The sequence below is a fragment of the Brachyhypopomus gauderio genome, chromosome 7, assembly GCF_052324685.1.
Source record: "Brachyhypopomus gauderio isolate BG-103 chromosome 7, BGAUD_0.2, whole genome shotgun sequence".
In the NCBI taxonomy this organism is placed as follows: Eukaryota; Metazoa; Chordata; class Actinopteri; order Gymnotiformes; family Hypopomidae; genus Brachyhypopomus; species Brachyhypopomus gauderio.
In genome coordinates, this window is record NC_135217.1 from 21,164,138 (window position 1) to 21,184,972 (window position 20,835).

Below are 20,835 nucleotides of genomic sequence, written 5' to 3' on the forward strand. Positions count from 1 at the left end.
CAGTCAGTCGGAGCTAGTGTCACTTGGACTGTGCATCACCAACGAAGCGGACTGTAGGTGAGATCATGTTTTCCATCTACAGTAGCTCCAGTATATCAACGCGTACCGCTAACGTCTGTCGGAGCGCCAAGAACAAGATGAGTGACGAAAAAGAGTCCACCCGAACGGAATCAAGCCCATTTTAACGTGTCTCTGTTGTTTAATCCTCTAGTGGGCTGTACCGTTACGCGCATAGTCGATTAATCTGAATTAATCTTTTGCGAAAGTCCAACATACGCAAAGTACAGGATACGCTTTCTCAGAAGAAAAACCAGATTGACAGCGGTGTGTGCCTTATGTCATTTAAACGAAAACGTACAAATGCTTTAACACACCATACATATGATTTATGATTCGTAAGTTGTGTTGATAGCTGTTTTACGTAACGCTTACAGCGTTTGCCTTCGTTTGTTTCATTTACTATTTACTATTTCAGCCTATTTCACTAATACACTTTATATCCATTTTGTTTAATTTAAATTAATTTGTGTTTAATAACTTTTATATTGCACATTTTGATACGCCTATAACCTAATACAAATGTTTTAGACGAATGCGCCTTTTCCTTTACGAAATTGTCGTCACTCTTTCTTGTTATTCTGTTACTTTTTCGTTCATTAATCTCATTAAACGTTTCTAGATCTTCAGTTACTGAAGTCTGAGTTCTACGCCAGGTATGTGAACCAACCCCCCAAACACATTTGTTTGAGTTATTTATTAAAGTTTATTATCATTAATCTAAGTTTATTAAACTTTATTTGGAGATGTTTGAACGCGATAGCTACATATTTAAATTTATGTTTACAGAATAGTATTGAGTGTATTCTAAATAATGTTCCTTTTGCTCATTAATGCGTTAATGTAAGCGCTACAGGAACTAATGTAACTAATGTTTTGGGTGTATTTCCTTTAATTTTCTTGAAGGTAAATGAGGTACACTTTTTCAACGGATGACTGTATGGTCATCACCATACCGCTAGGGAGTCTGACGACCACAGGACATGGGGACCTGATGCCGGAGAAGTTCACCTGCGTGTTCAGGGATGTGTACAAGGTTTTTCTCAGGGGGCGACCAAAAGCGCTGGGGGTATGTACGCCTGTTCACCTTCCCAAACTACAGTAACCAGAAAACCGTTATTTCGGATTCTGAACGTTGCTGTGCATATATATATATATATATATATATATATATATATATATATATATATATATATATATATATATATATATATATATATATATATAGCAATACTATTTGTTCTGTAATATTATTTGTTCTTCTGTGTGTTTAAGGTAGCACAACTCACCGCTGGTCTTTTTATACTCTGTCTTGGGTCAATACTTATTAGCTCCAATAAGAATTCTGACGATGGCATCGTCACCCTTCCCAGCGTTGTGGTAAGACTGTCTATTCCATCTCAGGAAACACAGATACGCTTCCTTCCTGTCTTTGTTACTTCTAAGATAATCTACATTACTGTGGGGTGGGAGCATAGTGCTGTGGTGATGGGGCTTTGAGATCATGGGTTTGTGGAGTGGAAGGAAAAGGTGAAGGTGTGGCATCTGAACATGGACATGCTTGACGTCTTCGAGTTCATTCATCACTTGAAATGCATATATTAGATATTAGATATTAGACCTGACTGCACAAGGAAATACTACTATGAAAACTGAAACGCCTGTCACCTGAACCTTCTATTACCCCTATAATACTGCTATCTTCTCAGACATCACAACTCTTATTTCATATATTTAAAAACATTCAAAAACCCAAGATAGACTTAAATCATGGACTTGTTTATACATGTTTACAGAATCATTCAATTAAAATGAGCTCTTTGACTATTTGGCCTATATATCCCCCACAATAAAACATGTAGAAAATAAATGCAATTTAAAATGTTCATTTTTAAATTTATTTTTTAAAGTTCATTGCTTGTGGAGTTCTGACATATGCAGCTGGATATTCTCCATTAATGATCGTGGTAAGTGTAAGTTTCGACTTTGTCACAGATTTTTGTGAACAATGTTCTTTCTTACTTACTGTTTACAACATTCAACAGTCTATTGGCAATTGTTTTACTACTGAATGTGCAGGAAGAATAACTGGTGTCATATTTTGTCTATAAAAACAGATGAAGATATCATTTGTCTTCAATATCATCGGCATTTTCTGGGCAGTTACGACGTTTGTTTTATCTGCAAGGAACTTTCAAATGGCTCCAACGGTAAAGCCTTTTAAATTAATTAATATTAGATTTAATGTGGTTTTTTGTTCCAAGCTTAGTAGACATTGCTTATATACATTTGCAGTGTGATTAACTTGATGTACTTGATGTTCAGTGGTATTGATCTACTCGTTCTATTGATTGTTCTACCTGTTTCTTTATCTCCAGACTTTGGATGTTGGGCTAAGAAGTTTAATTATAGCACTGCATGTTTTTGAACTGGTCCTTGCTGCAGTACTGATCTTCTGGGAGAGTAAAGCTATATGCAGGGCCCATTTCAACACTCTGGTAAGACACATATTCCTTTTGCACCATACGTGAATAGCATATGTGATAAAACGAGCCGATATTGATGGAATATATGTTATTCATTCATTTCTTTTTTTTCTTCCCATTTTTAGCCCATGATCACGCTGAAGCAAGAAATGTGACTTACCAAAAGATATTTACACTGGGGAAAGAACAATGAATTAACTAAGCAAATGCGTCTATTTGCTAAAGCTCATCACATTCAAATGCTTTGCTCAAATAATTTGTAATTAGCTGTTTAAGCTAAATGATGCACCTGTCAGCAACTGAATTTTGTTTGTATATTTTACAAATTTTTAAAAATGAACTTTACACATCCAAATCTTATAAACAACACGAAATCAAATTTTGTTGTCACAAAGCAGGGGTGGGTTTGCCGAAACGTTCGTAGCGCTAAGTACTTCTTAACCTCGTACGTTTCTTACGAGGTTACGAAGTACTTAGCGTTACGAACGTTTCGGGAAACCCACCCCAGCTTTACAAGTGTCCGAGTCCAAGCCCCCAGTGAACAAGCCAAGGGCGACAGTGGCAAGGAACATCTCCCTAAGAGCATAAGGAAGATACATTGAGAGGAACCCATCTTCTCATCATCAACAATGAAATATCGTTGTATACATATTTGTAACATGCATATTTCAATACGATTGTGGACTGCGTTTGTGAAGTTTTGCCTTTTGTTACATGGACGTAGTTTTGATTTCATAAGTGGGGGGGACACAACCTGGGGTGGCGAACTGTTGAGGGGGGGGGGGGGGGGGGTTGAATGAAAATTGTTGAGCGCTGTGAACAAAAATTGTTGAGCGGGGGGGGGGGGGGGGGGAGCTCGGAGCTGCATGATCCTAGTGCTAGATTTGTCGCTATTTGGATATTGTTTTTTTTAACCGTTAAAAAGTGGGGGGGACATGACTTCGTCGCTACTTAAATATTTGGTTTTAACTGTAAAAACTGGGGGGGACCAAAACCGGCTTTTGAAAAAGTGGGGGGGACATGTCCCCCCCGTCCCCCCCCAAAACTACGTCCGTGTTTTGTTATAATATAGCCTATATGCCTACTAAACGTATCAAAATGAGTATAGACCAGTGGGGAACCGTCAGGGCCCTCTACGCCCTCTCAGAGGGCCTAAAATATTCTTAAAACATTATATATATATAATTATCCAATTTTATTTTATCTACTTACAGTTTTACAATCGACATCTAAACAGTTACAAAAATATAAGCAAATAAATTATTCAACCGTGTCTATTCAATCTGTGTTGGAAGGTGAGGGGTTAAGTGGAAGCCTGTGAGCCTGTGTCTCCCCCTATCAGGACTGTGATGCCCGCTGTTCGTTTACAGAGGGCCTGGCAGTTATAATTCAGCGCAATACCAGTTTCAAATGACAGTAAAATTGACCAATCATATCTTCCCTCTTAGTGGGCGGGCTTAACTGTATGATAATTTCCGCTCGCCATGACGACGCTAGCTGTCGTTAGCCTACGGCCGCTAGCTAGTTTCGATTCGGCCCTTTGACGTCCTCATTTACATATTCCGCTTGCGAGAACCACGGAGCTGTGAAACCTTATTTTGTTTGGAAACTTATTTTGCTTAACAAGTTATCTAGTACAAATGTTATTTGAACGCACTACATGCGTTTCTAAAGTTATACTGTCGTCTCGGTTTTTTCTTTATTCTTTAGTGCAGTTTATTAGGAGAGGAAAAAAAATTTTGGGGGGGGGGGGGGGGGGGGAGTAGCGGGCCCAGGTTTAATGGTCACGGTTCGCTACTGGTATAGACCAAATTCTAAATTCTGTACTTCCACATATTTATTTGCGGGCAAACACATTAGACTCGCTACGTTTTCGTTTCTTCAATTACTTGGCCTTTAAACCCGAAACATGTTTGAGTGGAGTGAACTACGACAACTTTAGTGTGTGTGTGTGTGTGTGTGTGTGTGTGTGTGTGTGTGTGTTGTGTGTGTGTTGTGTGTGTGTGTGAGAGGATGTTTTTTAAATAAACAATTGTGGCTTTTTTACTTGTTTTCACAACGAGGCAGTGTTCAAATCAAAGAGAAAAAACTTAGAGAGAGGACAGTAGCCTAATACAGATAAAGCACAAAAAACTACAAAAAATAGCCTTTCTCTGTTTAAAAGATTATAGTTAGGTTATGGGAAACATGTAGCAAGTGAACAACTCATAAAATCAACACAGCTTTAGACACCAATACGAGACTATAAAGGGGTAAAAACATCACCTAACCCATATAATTCTACAATGTTATAGTTCCTGTAAAATGTTTTCACAACCCAGCACTGTAATTTAGGCCTATGCTATTTTCGAAAGATTAGGCCTAGACTATTAGGTTATATTATTTCACTGACTAAAGTTCTAAACAGTTGCATAACGAACATGAAAACATACAGTGTAGGCCTAAATCAAGTTTACATAGCTTTTCTGATAAAATAATTTTTGTCTTTCTCTAAGGACATAGACAATCCGTGTACTCGCTTTCAGAAAAAGAGCTACTAACCAAAATCCTAAATTGTGGGGAGTTTAGCACATTGCACTTGGTGTGCTTATCAAGTGCATATCAAGAATGACGCTGTGTTCAAATCTGGACAGATACAGTGCCCTCCATAATTATTGGCACCCCTGGTTAAGATGTGTTCTTTAGCTTCTTATAAATTGAGTTTTTTTTCTAAATAATATAGGACCACGATGGAAAAAAGAGTAAAATCCAACCTTTAACTCAAGTGCATTTATTCAGTAGGAAAAAAATCCCACATTAAGAAATAATTGTTTAACATCAAATAATGTGTGCCACAATTATTAGCACTCCTGATGCTAATACTTTGTACAACCCCCTTTTGCCAACAAAACAGCACCTAATCTTCTCCTATAATGTTTCACAAGATGGGTGAACACAGAAAGAGGGATCTTCGACCATTCCTCTTTGCACAATTTCTCTAAATCATCCAGCGACCTGGGTCCTCTCCTCTGCACTCTCCTCTTCAGCTCACCCCACAGGTTTTCAATGGGGTTGAGGTCTGGGGACTGAGATGGCCATGGGAGGAGCTTGATTCTGTGTGTGGTCAACCATTTCTGTGTAGATCTTGCCATATGTTTAGGGTCATTATCTTGCTGAAAGACCCAGTGACGACCCATCTTCAGCTTTCGGGCAGAAGCCACCAGATTTTGTTTTAAAATGTCCTGGTATTTCAAAGCATTCATGATGCCATGCACCCTAACAAGGTTCCCTGGGCCTTTGGAAGAGAAGCAGGCCCATAGCATCACTGATCCTCCCCCGTATTTCACAGTGGGCATGAGGTGCTTTTCTGCATACTCATCTCTTGTGTTACGCCAGACCCACTTACAGCATTTGTTGCCAAAAAGCTCTATCTTTGTTTCATCTGACCAAAGCACACGGTCCCAGTTGAAGTTCCAGTACTGCTTAGCAAACTCCAAACGTTTTCGTTTATGATTGAGAGTGAGAAAAGGTTTTTTCCGTGCATGCCTCCCAAACAGCTTGTTGGCGTGTAGATAGCGCCTGATGGTTGTTTTGGAGACTTCGTGACCCCAAGATGCTACCATTTGTTGCAGTTCTGTAACAGTTAGCTTTGGAGAACTTTTTATTTCTCTTATCATCCTCCTCAATGTGCGTGGTGGCAAAATAAACTTGCGTCCTCGTCCAGACTTGTTTACCACTGTCCCAGTTGTTTTAAACTTCTTAATAATTCCTCTGACAGTAGATATGGACAGGTGTAGGCGAGTGGCTATTTTCTTGTAGCCATTGCCTGACTTGTGAAGGTCAACACACATCTGCCTTACTTGAATGCTATGTTCCTTTGTCTTTCCTATGTTGAAGAGAAATGGCCTCTGTGTCATGTCATAATTATACCCCAGGGAAACAGGAAGTTGTAAATTGCTAATTAAATGTTCCTACATACTCTGATTAACTTCGTGAACTACTGTAGAAGTGACAGAAATTCTTTAATTACATATATTTATTTTCATACATTTAAGAATTGTTAGGGGTGCCAATAATTGTGGAACAGGTGATTTTATGAAGAATAATTATTTCTTAGACAGGGATTTTATTTTCTCCCTTAAACTTCACTTGAGTTAAAGGTTACATTTTTCTACAATTGTCAGTGTAAGAGTTTGTTTCCACAATAACAATTTAATTTATTAGAAGCTAAAGAACACATCTTAACCAGGGGTGCCAATAATTATGGAGGGCACTGTAATTCTACTCCTGTTCTTGATCGTATAATCCCTTGGTTAAATTATTGATTAAACTGGCTGACACGTTTTCGTTACACCTGACTCCCAGGTAAGGAGAAGGTGGCATATTGAGGACCTCCACCTTGGGGACTGTGAATTCAACACCTGCGACGTCGGCATATTAATATAGCTCGTATACTGCAGAGCGAGCGTTGCCATTTCACAAGAATTAAAAGATGACTTTATGCAGAAATATAATATACACCACTAAACCTTGCGAGTTTCTTGGGCGATTGATGTGGATGGATGGATGGATGGATGGATGGACGGACGTTGTTTTTCATGTACTTTGACCAAAATGTGAAAAGATGTTTAGATACCAACAGTGAAATTAGAAGATTTTACAACTTAAAATATGCCAGCAATGTTTGGACCACTTAGTTGCTTTACTGTGTATGGACACATGTAAGGACAATAAATAAATAAGCAAATAAATAAAGCATTAGGACACGGTAGCCCGGGGCGCTGTTTTTCCCCTTCACCCAACGGCGCCAGAATCGAGGCCCTTACGCCCGCCTGCTCCACCTGTGTGAACCGTATGGTATGAAAACCATAAGTGTTTTTTTTACTTGACGTTTCTTCACAGAATATTACCAGGAATACAATTCAATGTTCACACGGGCTTTTCTAACAGGACATTAAATGTTAACTGGGGCCCGGCGGCGGGGGGGACCGGAGTCTCGCTGGCTGCCCGGTTTCCGCGCAAGTATGGCGGCCGGCGCGTACGGATCTCGCACCCTGAGCAAGGACGACGTCAACTACAGGATGCATTTCCGCATGATCAATGAGCAGCAAGTGGAGGACATCACCATAGATTTCTTCTACAAGCCCCACACGATAACTCTGCTGACCGGCACCGTGCTCAGTCTGATGTACTTCGCGTTCACGCGGTAAGCTGCTAACCGGACGGCTAACGTGAGTGCGGTTAGCCCGCCTGCTAACGCAGCCAGGCTGGCTAACGGCCCGGCTGACAAAAGGCGGGTTTTCTGACCGGACCAGGCACAAATCTCGTTTTGCCTCACGCTTTTGATTAAGTTGTAGTTAATGTTACTGAATAATTATTCGCGTATTTAAAATGACACGTCGTCTGCTCGGCGTAGGTAGCTGGACGAGTTGGCTAGCTAGCAGCTTGGTGGGGTTTTTGCCCCGTTACCTCTACGTGGTCCTCTAACTATCTATCTAGATCGCGTTAATTATTTTATATAACTACATAAATAGTCGCGCTAACTTGTCAGCTAGATTATTCATTCAATGATGATTTCAGTCGACGTATCATATAACGGACCATCGTTGGTTCCGTGTAGCCCGACACACACGGCCACGTTCAGCTGTGAGGGAGCCGTCACATGATAATTACTGAATATTGTGAATGTAAATGCGTTTGTGAGGTGGATTTGAGATCAATTATGTGTAATATGGGGATTATCCCGAGACGGTGAACACGTGGGCTGCCTTTTATCGACAGCAACAGTACACTGTTTTCTTTGCTTTTATTTTGGTTACAGTGATGACAGTAATCAAGACGGCAATCTCCGGGTGGGTCTCATAGTGATCATCTCCTTCTTCTCTGTAATCAGCGTCCTTGCCTTTCCTAATGGTAAGACACTTCATCTGATGGTCATGCGTCCAATAGCAAGTGAATGGGTTTTTTTTTGTTCTGTATTAGCACCATTGCATGTCCTACTCTACACTGGTGTGCAATGAGTAGTTGAATGGTCATTTATTGTGCTTTTCCAGGTCCCTTTACAAGACCCCACCCTGCAATATGGCGAATAGTGTTTGGTAAGCAGCTAATTTGGTGTGTTTATGCATGCATTCATTACCTTGACACTTTTACTGGCTTTGCTGTTTGTAAATATGTGCCAACATATTGTAAGTTGATTTAATAACCTATGCCTCTGTCTAAATGCATAAGGTTTAGGTGGTCCTTTTATTAAAAGCTCCAAAGCTTTAAAAGTGCAAACTGAGCTCTAGTTGGAAGCTTATTTTCTTTTTCAGCACAGGCTGAACTGCAAAACTATAATGTTTGAAACCTGTTGTTCTGATTGGTGGGCAGGTCTGAGTGTCCTCTACTTCCTGTTCCTGGTCTTCATTATCTTCCTGAACTGGGAGCAGGTCAAGGGCCTCATGTACTGGTTGGACCCAAACCTTCGCTACGCCAAGCGGGAAGCTGACATAATGGTAGGGAATTATAAAGGGGAAAAAAACATGTGCTTCGGTGTGCCATAAATCACTTAATGACTTTAATGGGGGTGGGAATGCTTTTGACTATGGCTCTTGCAATATTGACATTTCTATATTTGTTGTACTGGAATTAACATTTGTTCATCGTGTTTCTAAAACTTCTTTTTCTTTACTTTTCCTCTTCCTGGCGGGCAATTCTTTCTCTCTTGACAGGAGTATGCGGTGAATTGTCATGTGATCACCTGGGAGCGGATCCTCAGTCATTTTGACATCTTTGCATTCAGCCATTTCTGGGGCTGGGGCATGAAAGCCCTGCTCATCCGCAGCTATGGCCTGTGCTGGACCATCAGCATCACCTGGGAGCTTACTGAGGTAGTCTGCCCCCTAGAGGTCATCTGATGAGGGTGTCTGCACTCTAATGGCCTTTGAAACTAACCCCAGGTCTTCTCTATGTTGTAGGTGTTAATCTTTTCGGTATAGGTGGATTACTGTAGTTCATAACTACTCTTATGTACTACTCCTATGTACTATGTAATGTAGTGAGGTGTAATTGCTTGATATGTAATGAGTTTAAGTATTTTGTATAGTGGCTGTTTCTAAAACAAGGTTTGTCATGTACATGGAAAAACTAATTGAAATTCTGCATGAAGGTGGGGCTTCTTGGCCATTTTGGGGGTGGGGCTTGTCTGCAACCCTGGGGGAGGAGCTTCTCTTCTCTGCCCGCCTCCTCAGCTTGAAGAAGTCGTGAAGGGAGCAGTGCAGTAGTACTCAGCGCCATTGTCTCCTCCCCTTCAGCTCTTCTTCATGCACCTGCTGCCCAACTTCGCTGAGTGCTGGTGGGACCAGGTGATTCTGGACATCCTTCTGTGTAACGGTGGGGGCATCTGGCTGGGCATGACGGTCTGCCGCTTCCTGGAGATGCGCACGTACCACTGGGCCAGCATCAAGTGTGTTCACACTCGACTTCTCCAAACTGAAATATTACTAATGAAGAAGGATGTATCAGGCTCCTTTACTCTTATTATTAAATAACTTAACAAGGGTGATTACAGTTGTGAGCGTGCTGGGTGTGGGATAATTCTAAACTGCAAAAGAGATCAAATCTAACGATTAACTGTTGCAAGCGTACTGCATTAGCCACAGCAGGTTATGTAGAAGGCTGTTGGAACTCTGATTGTCTGCATGTCTGTGCGTGTTTGTGTCCCATGTGCTGCGTAGGGACATCCATACCACCACTGGGAAGATCAAACGTGCTGTCCTGCAGTTCACTCCAGCCAGCTGGACATACGTGCGCTGGTTCGACCCAAAGTCCTCCTTCCAGAGAGTGGCGGGCGTCTACCTGTTCATGATCATTTGGCAGGTGGGTCCAGGACTTTCACCTGTGTAACACCTTTAGGCTGTTACTGGACATGTGTAGCTTTATTTGAATAATGGTTGCACAAGTGCAAAACCGAAGCACAGATGAGTGAACGTTTTAACTTCTTTTGATCGTCGCTTATAATCTTCTTGAAATATGGCGTGATGGTTCTGGGGTTGGTTGCGTGGGACACATGTGAGCAGAGACACATGCGGCCGCCCATCACCACGACCTCAACTGAAATTAGATTGCGTGCCCTCAGTCTGGTTACCACAGAGATGAAAGGACACTATTTCTCTTCATTCTCTGGTGTGTGTGTGGGGGAGGGGTGTTCACACTAGACCTGGTGTAGATTGTGCATCTGTAAACTTTTCATCAATGTGATTCAGTGGGTCTCTCGGAGTAACTGGTTCACTTGGATTGCATCTGTGCATGCTTTACAACCTCAGCGCAAAAGACCCTAAAAACCGTAACCTCAGGCAGGGGCATGGGTGTCGTGATTAGCACACATCACAGTTCACTACGTCTACACTGGGTGGTGGGAGTTTTTCATGGTTGCTTCGGTTACTAAATCTTCACAACCTCCTCCTGTACCTCCTCCTCGCCACCCTGCCTGGCTGTGTCAGCTGACTGAGCTGAACACCTTCTTCCTGAAGCACATCTTTGTGTTCCCAGCATGCCACGCCCTCAGCTGGTGCCGCATTCTCTTTATCGGCATCATCACCGCCCCCACCGTCAGGTGAGAACCCCACATTCTGAAAATCGCTTGAATGAGTCGGCAAACGCGGTCTCGCAGTGTCTCAGAAACATAAAACTGTCAGCTAGACTCTGTCCCATCTCAACACTGCTTTAGAACATTTACATTTACTGCATTTAGCAGATGCTCTTATCCAGAGCGAATTACAAAGTGCTTTGCATCTGATCACAGAATTCATCCTAGAAAATAGTACGGATCGGCCAGAGTTCAAGATACCCTTGAGTCAGACTACTACTAAACTACAGGAGTCAATGTCATTACCTAGTGTTTTGCAAGTTAAACATTGACCAAGAAGCACAAATAGCCATAGACAGACATAAAATTTAAGAACAAGAAAGGCTTTGAAAGGGCTTTATACTTGTCTCAGGATATCAGTGTAAGCTTGGTTCATATTTTACGTGTTTCACTTTGAGGTATTTTGCTTTTGTGTTTTTACTATATTAACATTTTACTTTGATGCAACCAAAGCAAAAAAAGAAGATTCATAAGGAATTTTTCCTCTTCTGTGATAGGCAGTACTACGCATATCTAACAGACACACAGTGCAAACGCGTGGGGACGCAGTGTTGGGTGTTTGGGTGAGTTTCACACATCCACATCCACACTATGCACTCCTAATGTGATGCTCAACACGTGTTACATGGTATCACAATGTAAGAATTTGTAATATTAAAGACCGTGACATCGAAATACGCTCTTGAACAAACCGCACGCAGATATGTGTGCTGTGTGCTTCCTAATCTCTGAACACCACTTGTTCCGACAGATAAGCTTTGTGGACGTTTTGATAAAGTACAGATTCAAACAAGCACAAACCATTGTGGTCAAAATAACATTTGAACCTATTGCACATTACATTAAGGCACGTTGCAAAGTCATTATATAATAGTGTAGTTCCGTCATAATATGTCTACACCGTGTAGTGCTGTTTGCTGTCTTTCTTTGCCAGGATCTAATTCGCATCTTTTCCATTTTCTGCTGTTGTCTTCCTCTTCTCTTTGGCCACCGTCAGCCGATGTAGTTCACGGAAGAGAGCGTGTCGCACAAGCACACATGTGTGTCCGCGTGTGCACGCGTGTATGTGTGTGTGTGAGTGCATGTTAATGTTATGTCTCGTGGTTGGGTAGTCGAGAGCTGTTGTAGTTTGAAGCTCGTAGGCGCGTCTGCTAAACTAGCACTTCCTTTAAACTAGCACTGCTGTATAGTTTCTGCAGCGTTGAGTTTTGGCCTCCACGGAAATGGCTGGAGGTGAAACCCTAGCGTCTGGCTTTTTCCAGATTCACCCACACCTGCTTTTAGAAGTGCAGATTTAGGCTTAATTTCATAGGACTATTGAATTCATGGAAATGGTTCAGTAATATTAGGAATATTTAGGTTGAACATCACTTCTTTTTATACTTGAAAACAAGTAAAAGTTGTGATTAGTTTTTGCTGCCCAGCCTATTTGTTTGTTTGTTGATGTTTTTGTTTGTTTGTTTGAAACATATTTAGGGCCATTGCTTTTCTGGAGGCCTTAGTTTGCATTAAGTTTGGGCAGGACCTGTTCTCCAAGACTCAGGTTCTCTATGTGATTCTGTGGCTCCTGTGTGTGGTAAGTGCACCATTCACTTCACACCAAAAGCAGTCTGCATGCTGATGGCTGTAAAACCACATGTAGGAACATTATTACTACATTTAAACTTTATTTAAAATTTATCATAGCATGACTTAAAATATGGCTGGTGTCTTTCTGTTAATGGTATTTGGTTTTGCTGAGGGGCAGGTGTTAGTTTTGTCACATTGTAATTGCAGGATATCCTGGATTTATGTTTGTTGATGGGGGAAGCTATACCACCAATGGGGGGGGGGGGGGGACTGCACTGCCAATGGTGTTTGTTGATGGGGGAAGATGCACCACCAATGGTGTTTGTTGATGGGGTAAACTGCACCACCAATGGTGTTTGATGATGGGGTAAACTGCACTAGAGGTGTATTCAACTAAGGATTTTCATAGTCGAATTTGATTCGTCAGATTTTCCTTTTAGTCGTCTAATATTCAAATCGGGTTTTATTTTTATTTTTATCTAGAGCACCTTAAACGGGATCTCGTTCTCATTCAGGACTTTTTTCCACTTCAAAGTAAAAGCCTAAAACACTCATATAAATGAATAAACATGGTAGGTTGGCTTTATTCAGCTTTTATTTATTTACTTATTTATATTTTAATTAAACGCTACACTGTAAAAAAATTTCATGTCTCACCAACTAAAAAAATCTTAGTGATGCGTTGCACCTAATTTTTTTAGTTGGTCTAATTTAAGCTCTGCAAATTGCAAATTTTAAATTCTGCAGACAATTACAGAATTCAGTCTAATTAAAGAAAATAAGTTGAGCCAACAAAATGTTATATATTAACCAAATACACCTAGTGAGTCCAACAAAATATTTTATGTTGTTCCAGCTACAATTGTTTAGTTCAGGTAATTATTCATTAGTATCCAAGTTGCCTGAACTATACATTTTATGCTTTATGAAGTAAATTCAAAATATACAGAATATAATTAAGTAATTGTGCATTTTATTTGCATGTCAAAAAGTAAACATAAAATATTACCAAACAGGCATATGAGAGCTGCTTTATAAATGTAATAAAAATTGAAACGTCGTCGAGTCAGGAGGACAAGAATGAGCCATGACACCAACGTTAGCTCAATGCTATTTTATTAGCAATACGCTAACGGCAAAAACACACTGGTTCTAAGGAGGGGGGACACTAACACGCATACAACACACATCCAGGGAAACGGGAGAACTGACCGCGGAGCTGTATGTGGTTGGAAAAAGTATCTAAAAAAGTACTTAATTAGAAATCGATTGGGCTTCAGCAAATGCTTAATTACTACGCAGATCTAGCTAGCTAGGTAGCTAACGTTAGTCCGCATGCTAAGTTTGCCGAGGTAGTTAAATTCCAAACGGACAGTTAACACGTGACTGTTAATTAACCGTTAATCGGTAGCTTGTCCTTGCCAACCACGACAGTATTAGCACTAACATTACTAAACTCATAGCAAAGTTAAACACTGAAAAACAACTTGTTGGCTTAGCTCTAGTTTTGATAACTATACGTTTGGAAAATATGTTGAAATACGACTTAGTTCAAAATTCAAACTCAACAAACACCACCAAGTTAGTTGTGTTAGCGTAGTAAAGATCCACATTAATTTCTCTCAGTGAACGTTTGAAGATAAATGGTGAAACGCTTGGTCTTCATTTTAGTTGTGGTGCAGAAGGCGCCAAGAAAATTGTCTCTCTTGAACATGCGCATTAGTTTCACCACTACCACTATTGCTCGCCCAACACAGTTTTTTTCTTTGGACTTGACATGTTGACTGAGAACCATAATGCTCATTTACTGAACACAAAATATTAAGTTGAATGGTAAAAATGCAGCAGCTGATGGCACAACTCGTTTTTTGTTTTTGGAGTAACTATTTTTATGTTTCATGCTTTGCCCACATACATTTTTATATTCACAGAACATAAGCAAACAAAGATTTTTTACAGTGTAGAGAACATTAACCATCAATGCGCAGTGCGCATATCGAACTGTCAGACAGGCACTGTGGAAAATGTCAAAAATATTTTAAATAAAATGTGCCTGCCTGAAAATATAAAAAAATTGCCACACAACATAAAAAGATTATAAGTAAAGGTTCAAGTAACGGGGTTTAAGAAGCAATCAACAACAAAAAATGTTTATAGGCCTACTTGCCGAGACGCACCGCGACGCGACGAGACAACACGACCGAAACGACAAACGGCTGAACAGTTTTTTTTTTTTTTTTTTTTTTTTTTTTTTTTTCCCCCCTTGCCTTACCCGTTCTAAATGGTATGCCATTTTGGTTATTGTCGTGTGAAATGAAAGACGTTGATGACATAACTTGCACTTTACTTTGTTTGATTCATCTTTATCTTTTTCAAAATACTTTTGAAGTTTTTTTTGTAGCTATTATAATCTCGGCAGATGCTGATCCTGTAGGTGTTCAGCTCTGCTCATTTGGATTGTGCAACTGCAGGGTGTGATTTATTAATGTGTAGTAAGGAAGATGCCTATTGTTAATGCGCACACATCATTTAAAAATATTTATTAACAGAAATTAGGATGATTTTATTTGACAAAGGGCTATATATAACGAAAACAAAGACATTTCATGTAACAACCAATTCTTAGCAGCATCCTTGGGCACCCCCATGCTGTTAGAATGGTACATTCGACTATGACGTTCATAGTCGACTAGGGGGTATAGTTGACTATAGTCGAATCAGCGACTATTGCAGGTCACCCCTAAACTGCACCACCAATGGTGTTAGTTGATGGGGGAAACTGCACCACCAATGGTGTTTGTTGGTGTTGTATCTCCTTTCAGGCTTTCATCACGTTCCTGTGCCTGTATGGAATGGTGTGGTATGCGGAGACCTATGGGCACAGACACAAGGTGAGTCTGGTCTTCAGTGATGTAGAGGTCCTGTCCTCCCTCAACCTGCTGTAGAACTTATTTGATAGGCTGCAACTAAGTTGTCAGGTTCGATTTATATAGTCCCTTCATGATATGATTTGCCAAACAGTTGATTTTGTGACCATCCCTAGTCACAGATCGCCCACTGCCAGCAGTGACACCACAGGTTCCATCTTCCACTGCAGCTGCAGTGAATGCAGTTGCATGTATTACAGCTCCAACACCCACTGTGGCAACGGTGGCATCCTACACATCACTTGCAGCATCCTCCCCATCACACCATGTGTGGTGCCTGAGCCTTCCCCTCTTTTATTTGTCATGTGGTGTGAGAGTAATCATTAGGCTTATTTAAAAAAAGAAATGAATAGTCACAATAACATGAATGATAAATAATCTTTTTCATTTTGAGTATTTGATTGCTTAAGTAAATTTTAGATGTAACATTGGAGTGACTATTTAAATCAATTTTGCAACCTGTACATATTTCATAAACGCACTTATATACATTGTTTCAGTAGTTGACACATTGAAGTTCATAATACAGCAGGTTGGCTATTCCAGTGTAAATTGTTCTTGATTTATTGGAAAAATCACAAACAGTGTTACAACTGTTCCTGGTCTCCCCTACTGTTTCTGCTTGAAAAGTTTGGGGTGACTATAATTTTTGGATTACTCTGTTCCAAATAAACCCCCTCATTCTGTTTGACGTTAGGGTGTACGCTCTTCCAAAGTAAAACGGGTTGATTGCTTACGGTCCACCCGCCTGGTTTAGGTTGTCAGTACACCTGAGCCGTCTCATCTTAATAACCGATCAGCTGGAGCATCGAACATGTACCACTCACAGCGCGCACATCTGATGAGGCTCAAAACCCCTGGTGCTGATGGGCCGTGTGAAACCTCTGCTCTGTCTTGTAGTCTCTTTCAGAGTGTGACGACGGCCTTTACACCGAGACTGGCGACGACGATTATGCGAAAGGTAAGTAAGTTAAAAAAACAAACATGACAATAAAAAACATGGCAATCTATGTGAAAACATCTATCTTTAATAATTTTGTGCCTTCATAGACAGAGTAGAAAGTGATGTTCTTTGTGGCTTTACTTTAGATAATGACCTCTAGGGCTTTATTCTACATATATATGCACCTTTTCTCATATCAGCTTTTGTTTATTTGAAAATAAATTATCACCTCCATACTACCATCCAATTTAAATTTATTATACATATTGAAATTCACAGTTCAAGCCTGGACAAATCTATCTCTCTTTCTCTCTCTCACACTAACTCTCTCTCTCTCACACAATGGATGTGTGTAGATAAAGGGGACTTTGAAACAAAGTCCACATCGGCTCCCCCAAGAAGGAGAGGGAGGGCAAGAGCCTCTGGAAAAAGCGAAAACCTCAACGGCCTAGAAAAGTGACGAGCGCACGATTCTACCGACGCTCTCGCCTGAGGAGGGCGAGGCCCCACCCCCTTTCCAAATAAAAGAGTGAACGCAACCATGGTGACTTCTCGGAGAGAGACAGACGGCGTCTTGAGGTGGAGTGGAACATTGAGGGTGCACTTGCTGTCTGGTTGAGGCCTTGTGTGTGGTGAAAGCAACATGGGGGTTTCCCCACGTACACAGCGCGTGTTCCTGTGAAGGGTCGCAGCAGAACAGCCACCTTCCTCTCCACCCATCACAGGAGCCGTGGTGGTGGTGGTGGTGTGTTTGACTGTTGTGTGTTTTGACCTTACTGAACAGCTGCTGTGATCACGCTGTCTGCTTGAGTAAACCTCCAAGCTTTCATTCAGTGTTTGATTTCACTGGCCGTGAAACATTTGTGTATGTACAAATTTACTCTCTTTTGGCACCACTAAAACGCTTAACCAAAACCATGTGACTGATACTAGCCATGAATAAAAACCGTTATTGTCTGGTTAGCATAACCCCGTTATATATACGCTAACCTCCTTTTATTATTATTGTTTTTTGTTTATTTATAAATTTTAGCAGGACCATTTATATGAACGATTGTTTGTTAATTTGTTGGCGAGGGATGCGGTTTGTTGCGCTCGGCGACCCCATCTGCATGGGCATGAGACAGAGACGCATGCTCATTTTAAAAGCTGCTTTGGCAGAGGAGCAGGGTGAGTGGGAAACGCACACGACTCAAATGCTATGTTGGATCAAGCCGTTGTGTATGTGAGACGCTAACGTCTGTGAACGTGGGGCTGCCACCAACTAGCTGCTATGGTTTTTGCTCCAAGGTCTACTGAGGCATTTGCATATCAAAGAGTTTCAGCTCCACCCACTCCCCTCGTTTGACAGGGTTTTGCCCTCACTGCCTACCCTTGATTAAATGAATAGCCAGTATTCAGATCTTTACTCGGAACAAAGAAATGTTCGTGCTTGCATGAGTGTATGTCCCAATAACTATTGCTTAGTAAATTTCCATTACATTACTGTATTTTTCTTTTGTTACGTGTTCTTGAAATGTCTTTTGTGTGATTATTTTTTGGAGTGGTGTAAATAAGGTTCCCCTCTCGTGGGTTCTTTTTCATGTCTGGCACAAAATCAACCATTCTCTCAAGAACTGTTGCACACTCGTTTGCCAAAATGCTCCGTGAAGTGCATATCTGGTGGGTTTGGGTTACCTGCGGTGAAATGCATCAGTGCTCGTCTCCCTCTTCCACTCTGACACAGTAAACTTCTGTAATGGTAGAGCAACCTCTAGTTGGTGTTTGCATTTAACCAGTTTGCAGTGTTTTGTTTGGGGGGGAGGTACAGTTTTTTGTCCCACCTGTGCTGCAAAGGCATTTTTTTGAGAAGAACGCACTTTTTGACATGTTTAACCTGCATTCGCATGTCTATTCCATGATTCCTGAGCCAGTCAACACAATCCTTGTTGATAAAGGCCATTTTAAGGATGGTTTAGTATAGTAAGTGTTAGTTTGTTAACACTTTACTATACTAGTCAGCATATCAGATTGGTTTAGAAAGCAATATCTAGACATTTCATATTATACTTTACATTTCAAAGTTTTCAGTGTTTGAATTTACAAAAAAACAATGTTTATGTATGTAATTGTTATAAAATTTCAAATTAAATTCCTTCTACCTGCATTTTTGAGTTTCTCTCATCCTCTGTTGGGATTATTGTGACTGATTTAACTTTAGTTAACAGCATTCAGCTACAAATGGCGGAGACTGCAGAATATGTTCTGCACAGATCTGTTCTAGATTCTCCTCAGGTAGAAGTTGGCATCAGTGTGTCTGCTGGCGGCAATGGCACATCCATCCACGGCGTCAGCACATCCACTAGCAAGCCAGACCATCTCCTAGGACCTTGTATGGGATTGTCTTTGGTAGAAGCACGTAACCAAGATATAAAATACAGGTTTAGTATGTGAACTAATATATACACTGCTCAAAAAAATAAAGGGAACACTTAAACAACACAATATTACTCCAAGTCAACCACACTTCTGTGAAACCAACCTGTTCAGTTAGGAAGCAACACTGATTGTGAATCAATTTCACCTGCTGTTGTGCAAATGGAATAGACAACAGGTAGAAATGAGAGGCAATTAGCAAGACCCCCCCTATAAAGGAGTGGTTCTGCAGGTGGGGACCACAGACCACTTCTCAGTACCTATGCTTTCTGGCTGATGTTTTGGTCACTTTTGAATGTTGGTGGTCCTTTCACACTCGTGGTAGCATGAGACGGACTCTACAACCCACACAAGTGGCTCAGGTAGTGCAGCTCATCCAGGATGGCACATCAATGCGAGCTGTGTCAAGAAGGTTTGCTGTGTCTGTCAGCGTAGTGTCCAGAGGCTGGAGGCGCTACCAGGAGACAGGCCAGTACACCAGGAGACGTGGAGGAGGCCGTAGGAGGGCAACAACCCAGCAGCAGGACCGCTACCTCCGCCTTTGTGCAAGAAGGAACAGGAGGAGCACTGCCAGAGCCCTGCAAAATGACCTCCAGCAGGCCACAAATGTGCATGTGTCTGCACAAACGGTTAGTAACTGACTCCATGAGGATGGTATGAGGGCCCGACGTCCACAGATGGGGGTTGTGCTCACAGCCCAACACCGTGCAGAACGCTTGGCATTTGCCAGAGAACACCAGGATTGGCAAATTCGCCACTGGCGCCTTGTGCTCTTCACAGATGAAAGCAGGTTCACACTGAGCACGTGACGGACGTGACAGAGTCTGGAGACGCTGTGGAGAGCAATCTGCTGCCTGCAACATCCTTCAGCATGACCGGTTTGGCAGTGGGTCAGTAATGGTGTGGGGTGGCATTTCTATGGAGGGCCACACAGCCATCCATGTGTTCACCAGAGGTAGCCTGACTGCCATTAGGTACAGAGATGAGATCCTCAGACCCCTTGTGAGACCATATGCTGGTGCGGTTGGCCCTGGGTTCCTCCTAATGCAGGACAATGCTAGACCTCGTGGCTGGAGTGTGTCAGCAGTTCCTGCAAGATGAAGGCATTGAAACTATGGACCGGCCCGCCCGTTCCCCAGACCTGAATCCGATTGAGCACATCTGGGACATGACTACTATTATCGGGTAATAGGACAGATGGGCATCACTGGAATGAAGTGGTGTGATCTTTTTGTTCACTGTACCAAAGACAATCACCTGGAGCGGATCCACTTTGATGCCAAGAAATGGGAGTCTATGAAAGCTAAACTGGATGTGTTCTTCTTTGAATATCTTCTGCCTGGCCTGTGCAGATGAGGAGATTATAAATCAGTGGCGGCTGGTGCAAAAAAATTGAGGGGGGCATAAACAAATTAAAAACAAATAAAGCAGTCTTATTGCCCTTTATTTGAACATGAATTTTGCCCTAGTGTTCTTCAAGTGAATGCTTTGTGAAAGGATTTTTTTGTAAAGATACAAAATGAGAGAAAATTCAGTTTTAAGAGCTGCTGCTCCAGCCTGCTGAAATTCAACGTGAACCGAGTTATGGTGGAGGTTCGCGCGAGGTGTATAAACCTAGCTTTAACGAATTGCAGCTGACTGACACTACCAACAAGAGTAATGTTTGTTTGTTCAGAGGTGTCAATTCCAGGTTCAGAAAGTAAAAGTCCTCACCAGGACTTTGCTCAAGCTTGCTAGATTTTCTAATTGGTGCAATCCAGGTAAAATTAGTGGAATCAACACAATCCAGGAAGCCTGAGCAAAATCCTGGTGAGGACTTTTACTTTCTGA

General features: G+C 41.4%; 2 protein-coding genes across 4 annotated transcripts; both read left to right on the forward strand.

The window, feature by feature from the left end:
- Window positions 1-7: 7 nt before the first annotated feature.
- Window positions 8-3,232, forward strand: LOC143519265 (uncharacterized). 3 transcript variants are annotated; one of them, XM_077012526.1, is made up of 9 exons: window positions 23-57; window positions 212-324; window positions 680-713; window positions 964-1,126; window positions 1,333-1,437; window positions 1,968-2,024; window positions 2,175-2,267; window positions 2,436-2,555; window positions 2,669-3,232. In XM_077012526.1, exons 4-9 carry the CDS (start codon window positions 968-970, stop codon window positions 2,696-2,698), a joined length of 564 nt encoding a protein of 187 aa, XP_076868641.1. In that variant the 5' UTR covers window positions 23-57; window positions 212-324; window positions 680-713; window positions 964-967; the 3' UTR covers window positions 2,699-3,232. The 3 variants fall into 3 exon arrangements, with proteins under 3 accessions (XP_076868639.1, XP_076868641.1, XP_076868640.1); XM_077012524.1 differs by lacking the exon at window positions 212-324 and having other exon boundaries at window positions 8-57; XM_077012525.1 differs by lacking the exon at window positions 23-57 and having other exon boundaries at window positions 135-324.
- A 4,023-nt stretch (window positions 3,233-7,255) lies between these two features.
- ptdss1a (phosphatidylserine synthase 1a) lies at window positions 7,256-18,736 on the forward strand. The gene is made up of 14 exons (XM_077012528.1): window positions 7,256-7,379; window positions 7,473-7,728; window positions 8,344-8,435; window positions 8,576-8,620; window positions 8,895-9,019; window positions 9,236-9,394; window positions 9,818-9,969; window positions 10,241-10,382; window positions 11,006-11,118; window positions 11,649-11,714; window positions 12,628-12,727; window positions 15,543-15,611; window positions 16,548-16,608; window positions 16,947-18,736. The coding sequence occupies exons 2-14, from the start codon at window positions 7,481-7,483 to the stop codon at window positions 17,048-17,050; spliced, it is 1,476 nt and encodes a 491-aa protein (XP_076868643.1). The 5' UTR covers window positions 7,256-7,379; window positions 7,473-7,480; the 3' UTR covers window positions 17,051-18,736.
- The last annotated feature ends 2,099 nt before the right edge of the window (window positions 18,737-20,835 follow it).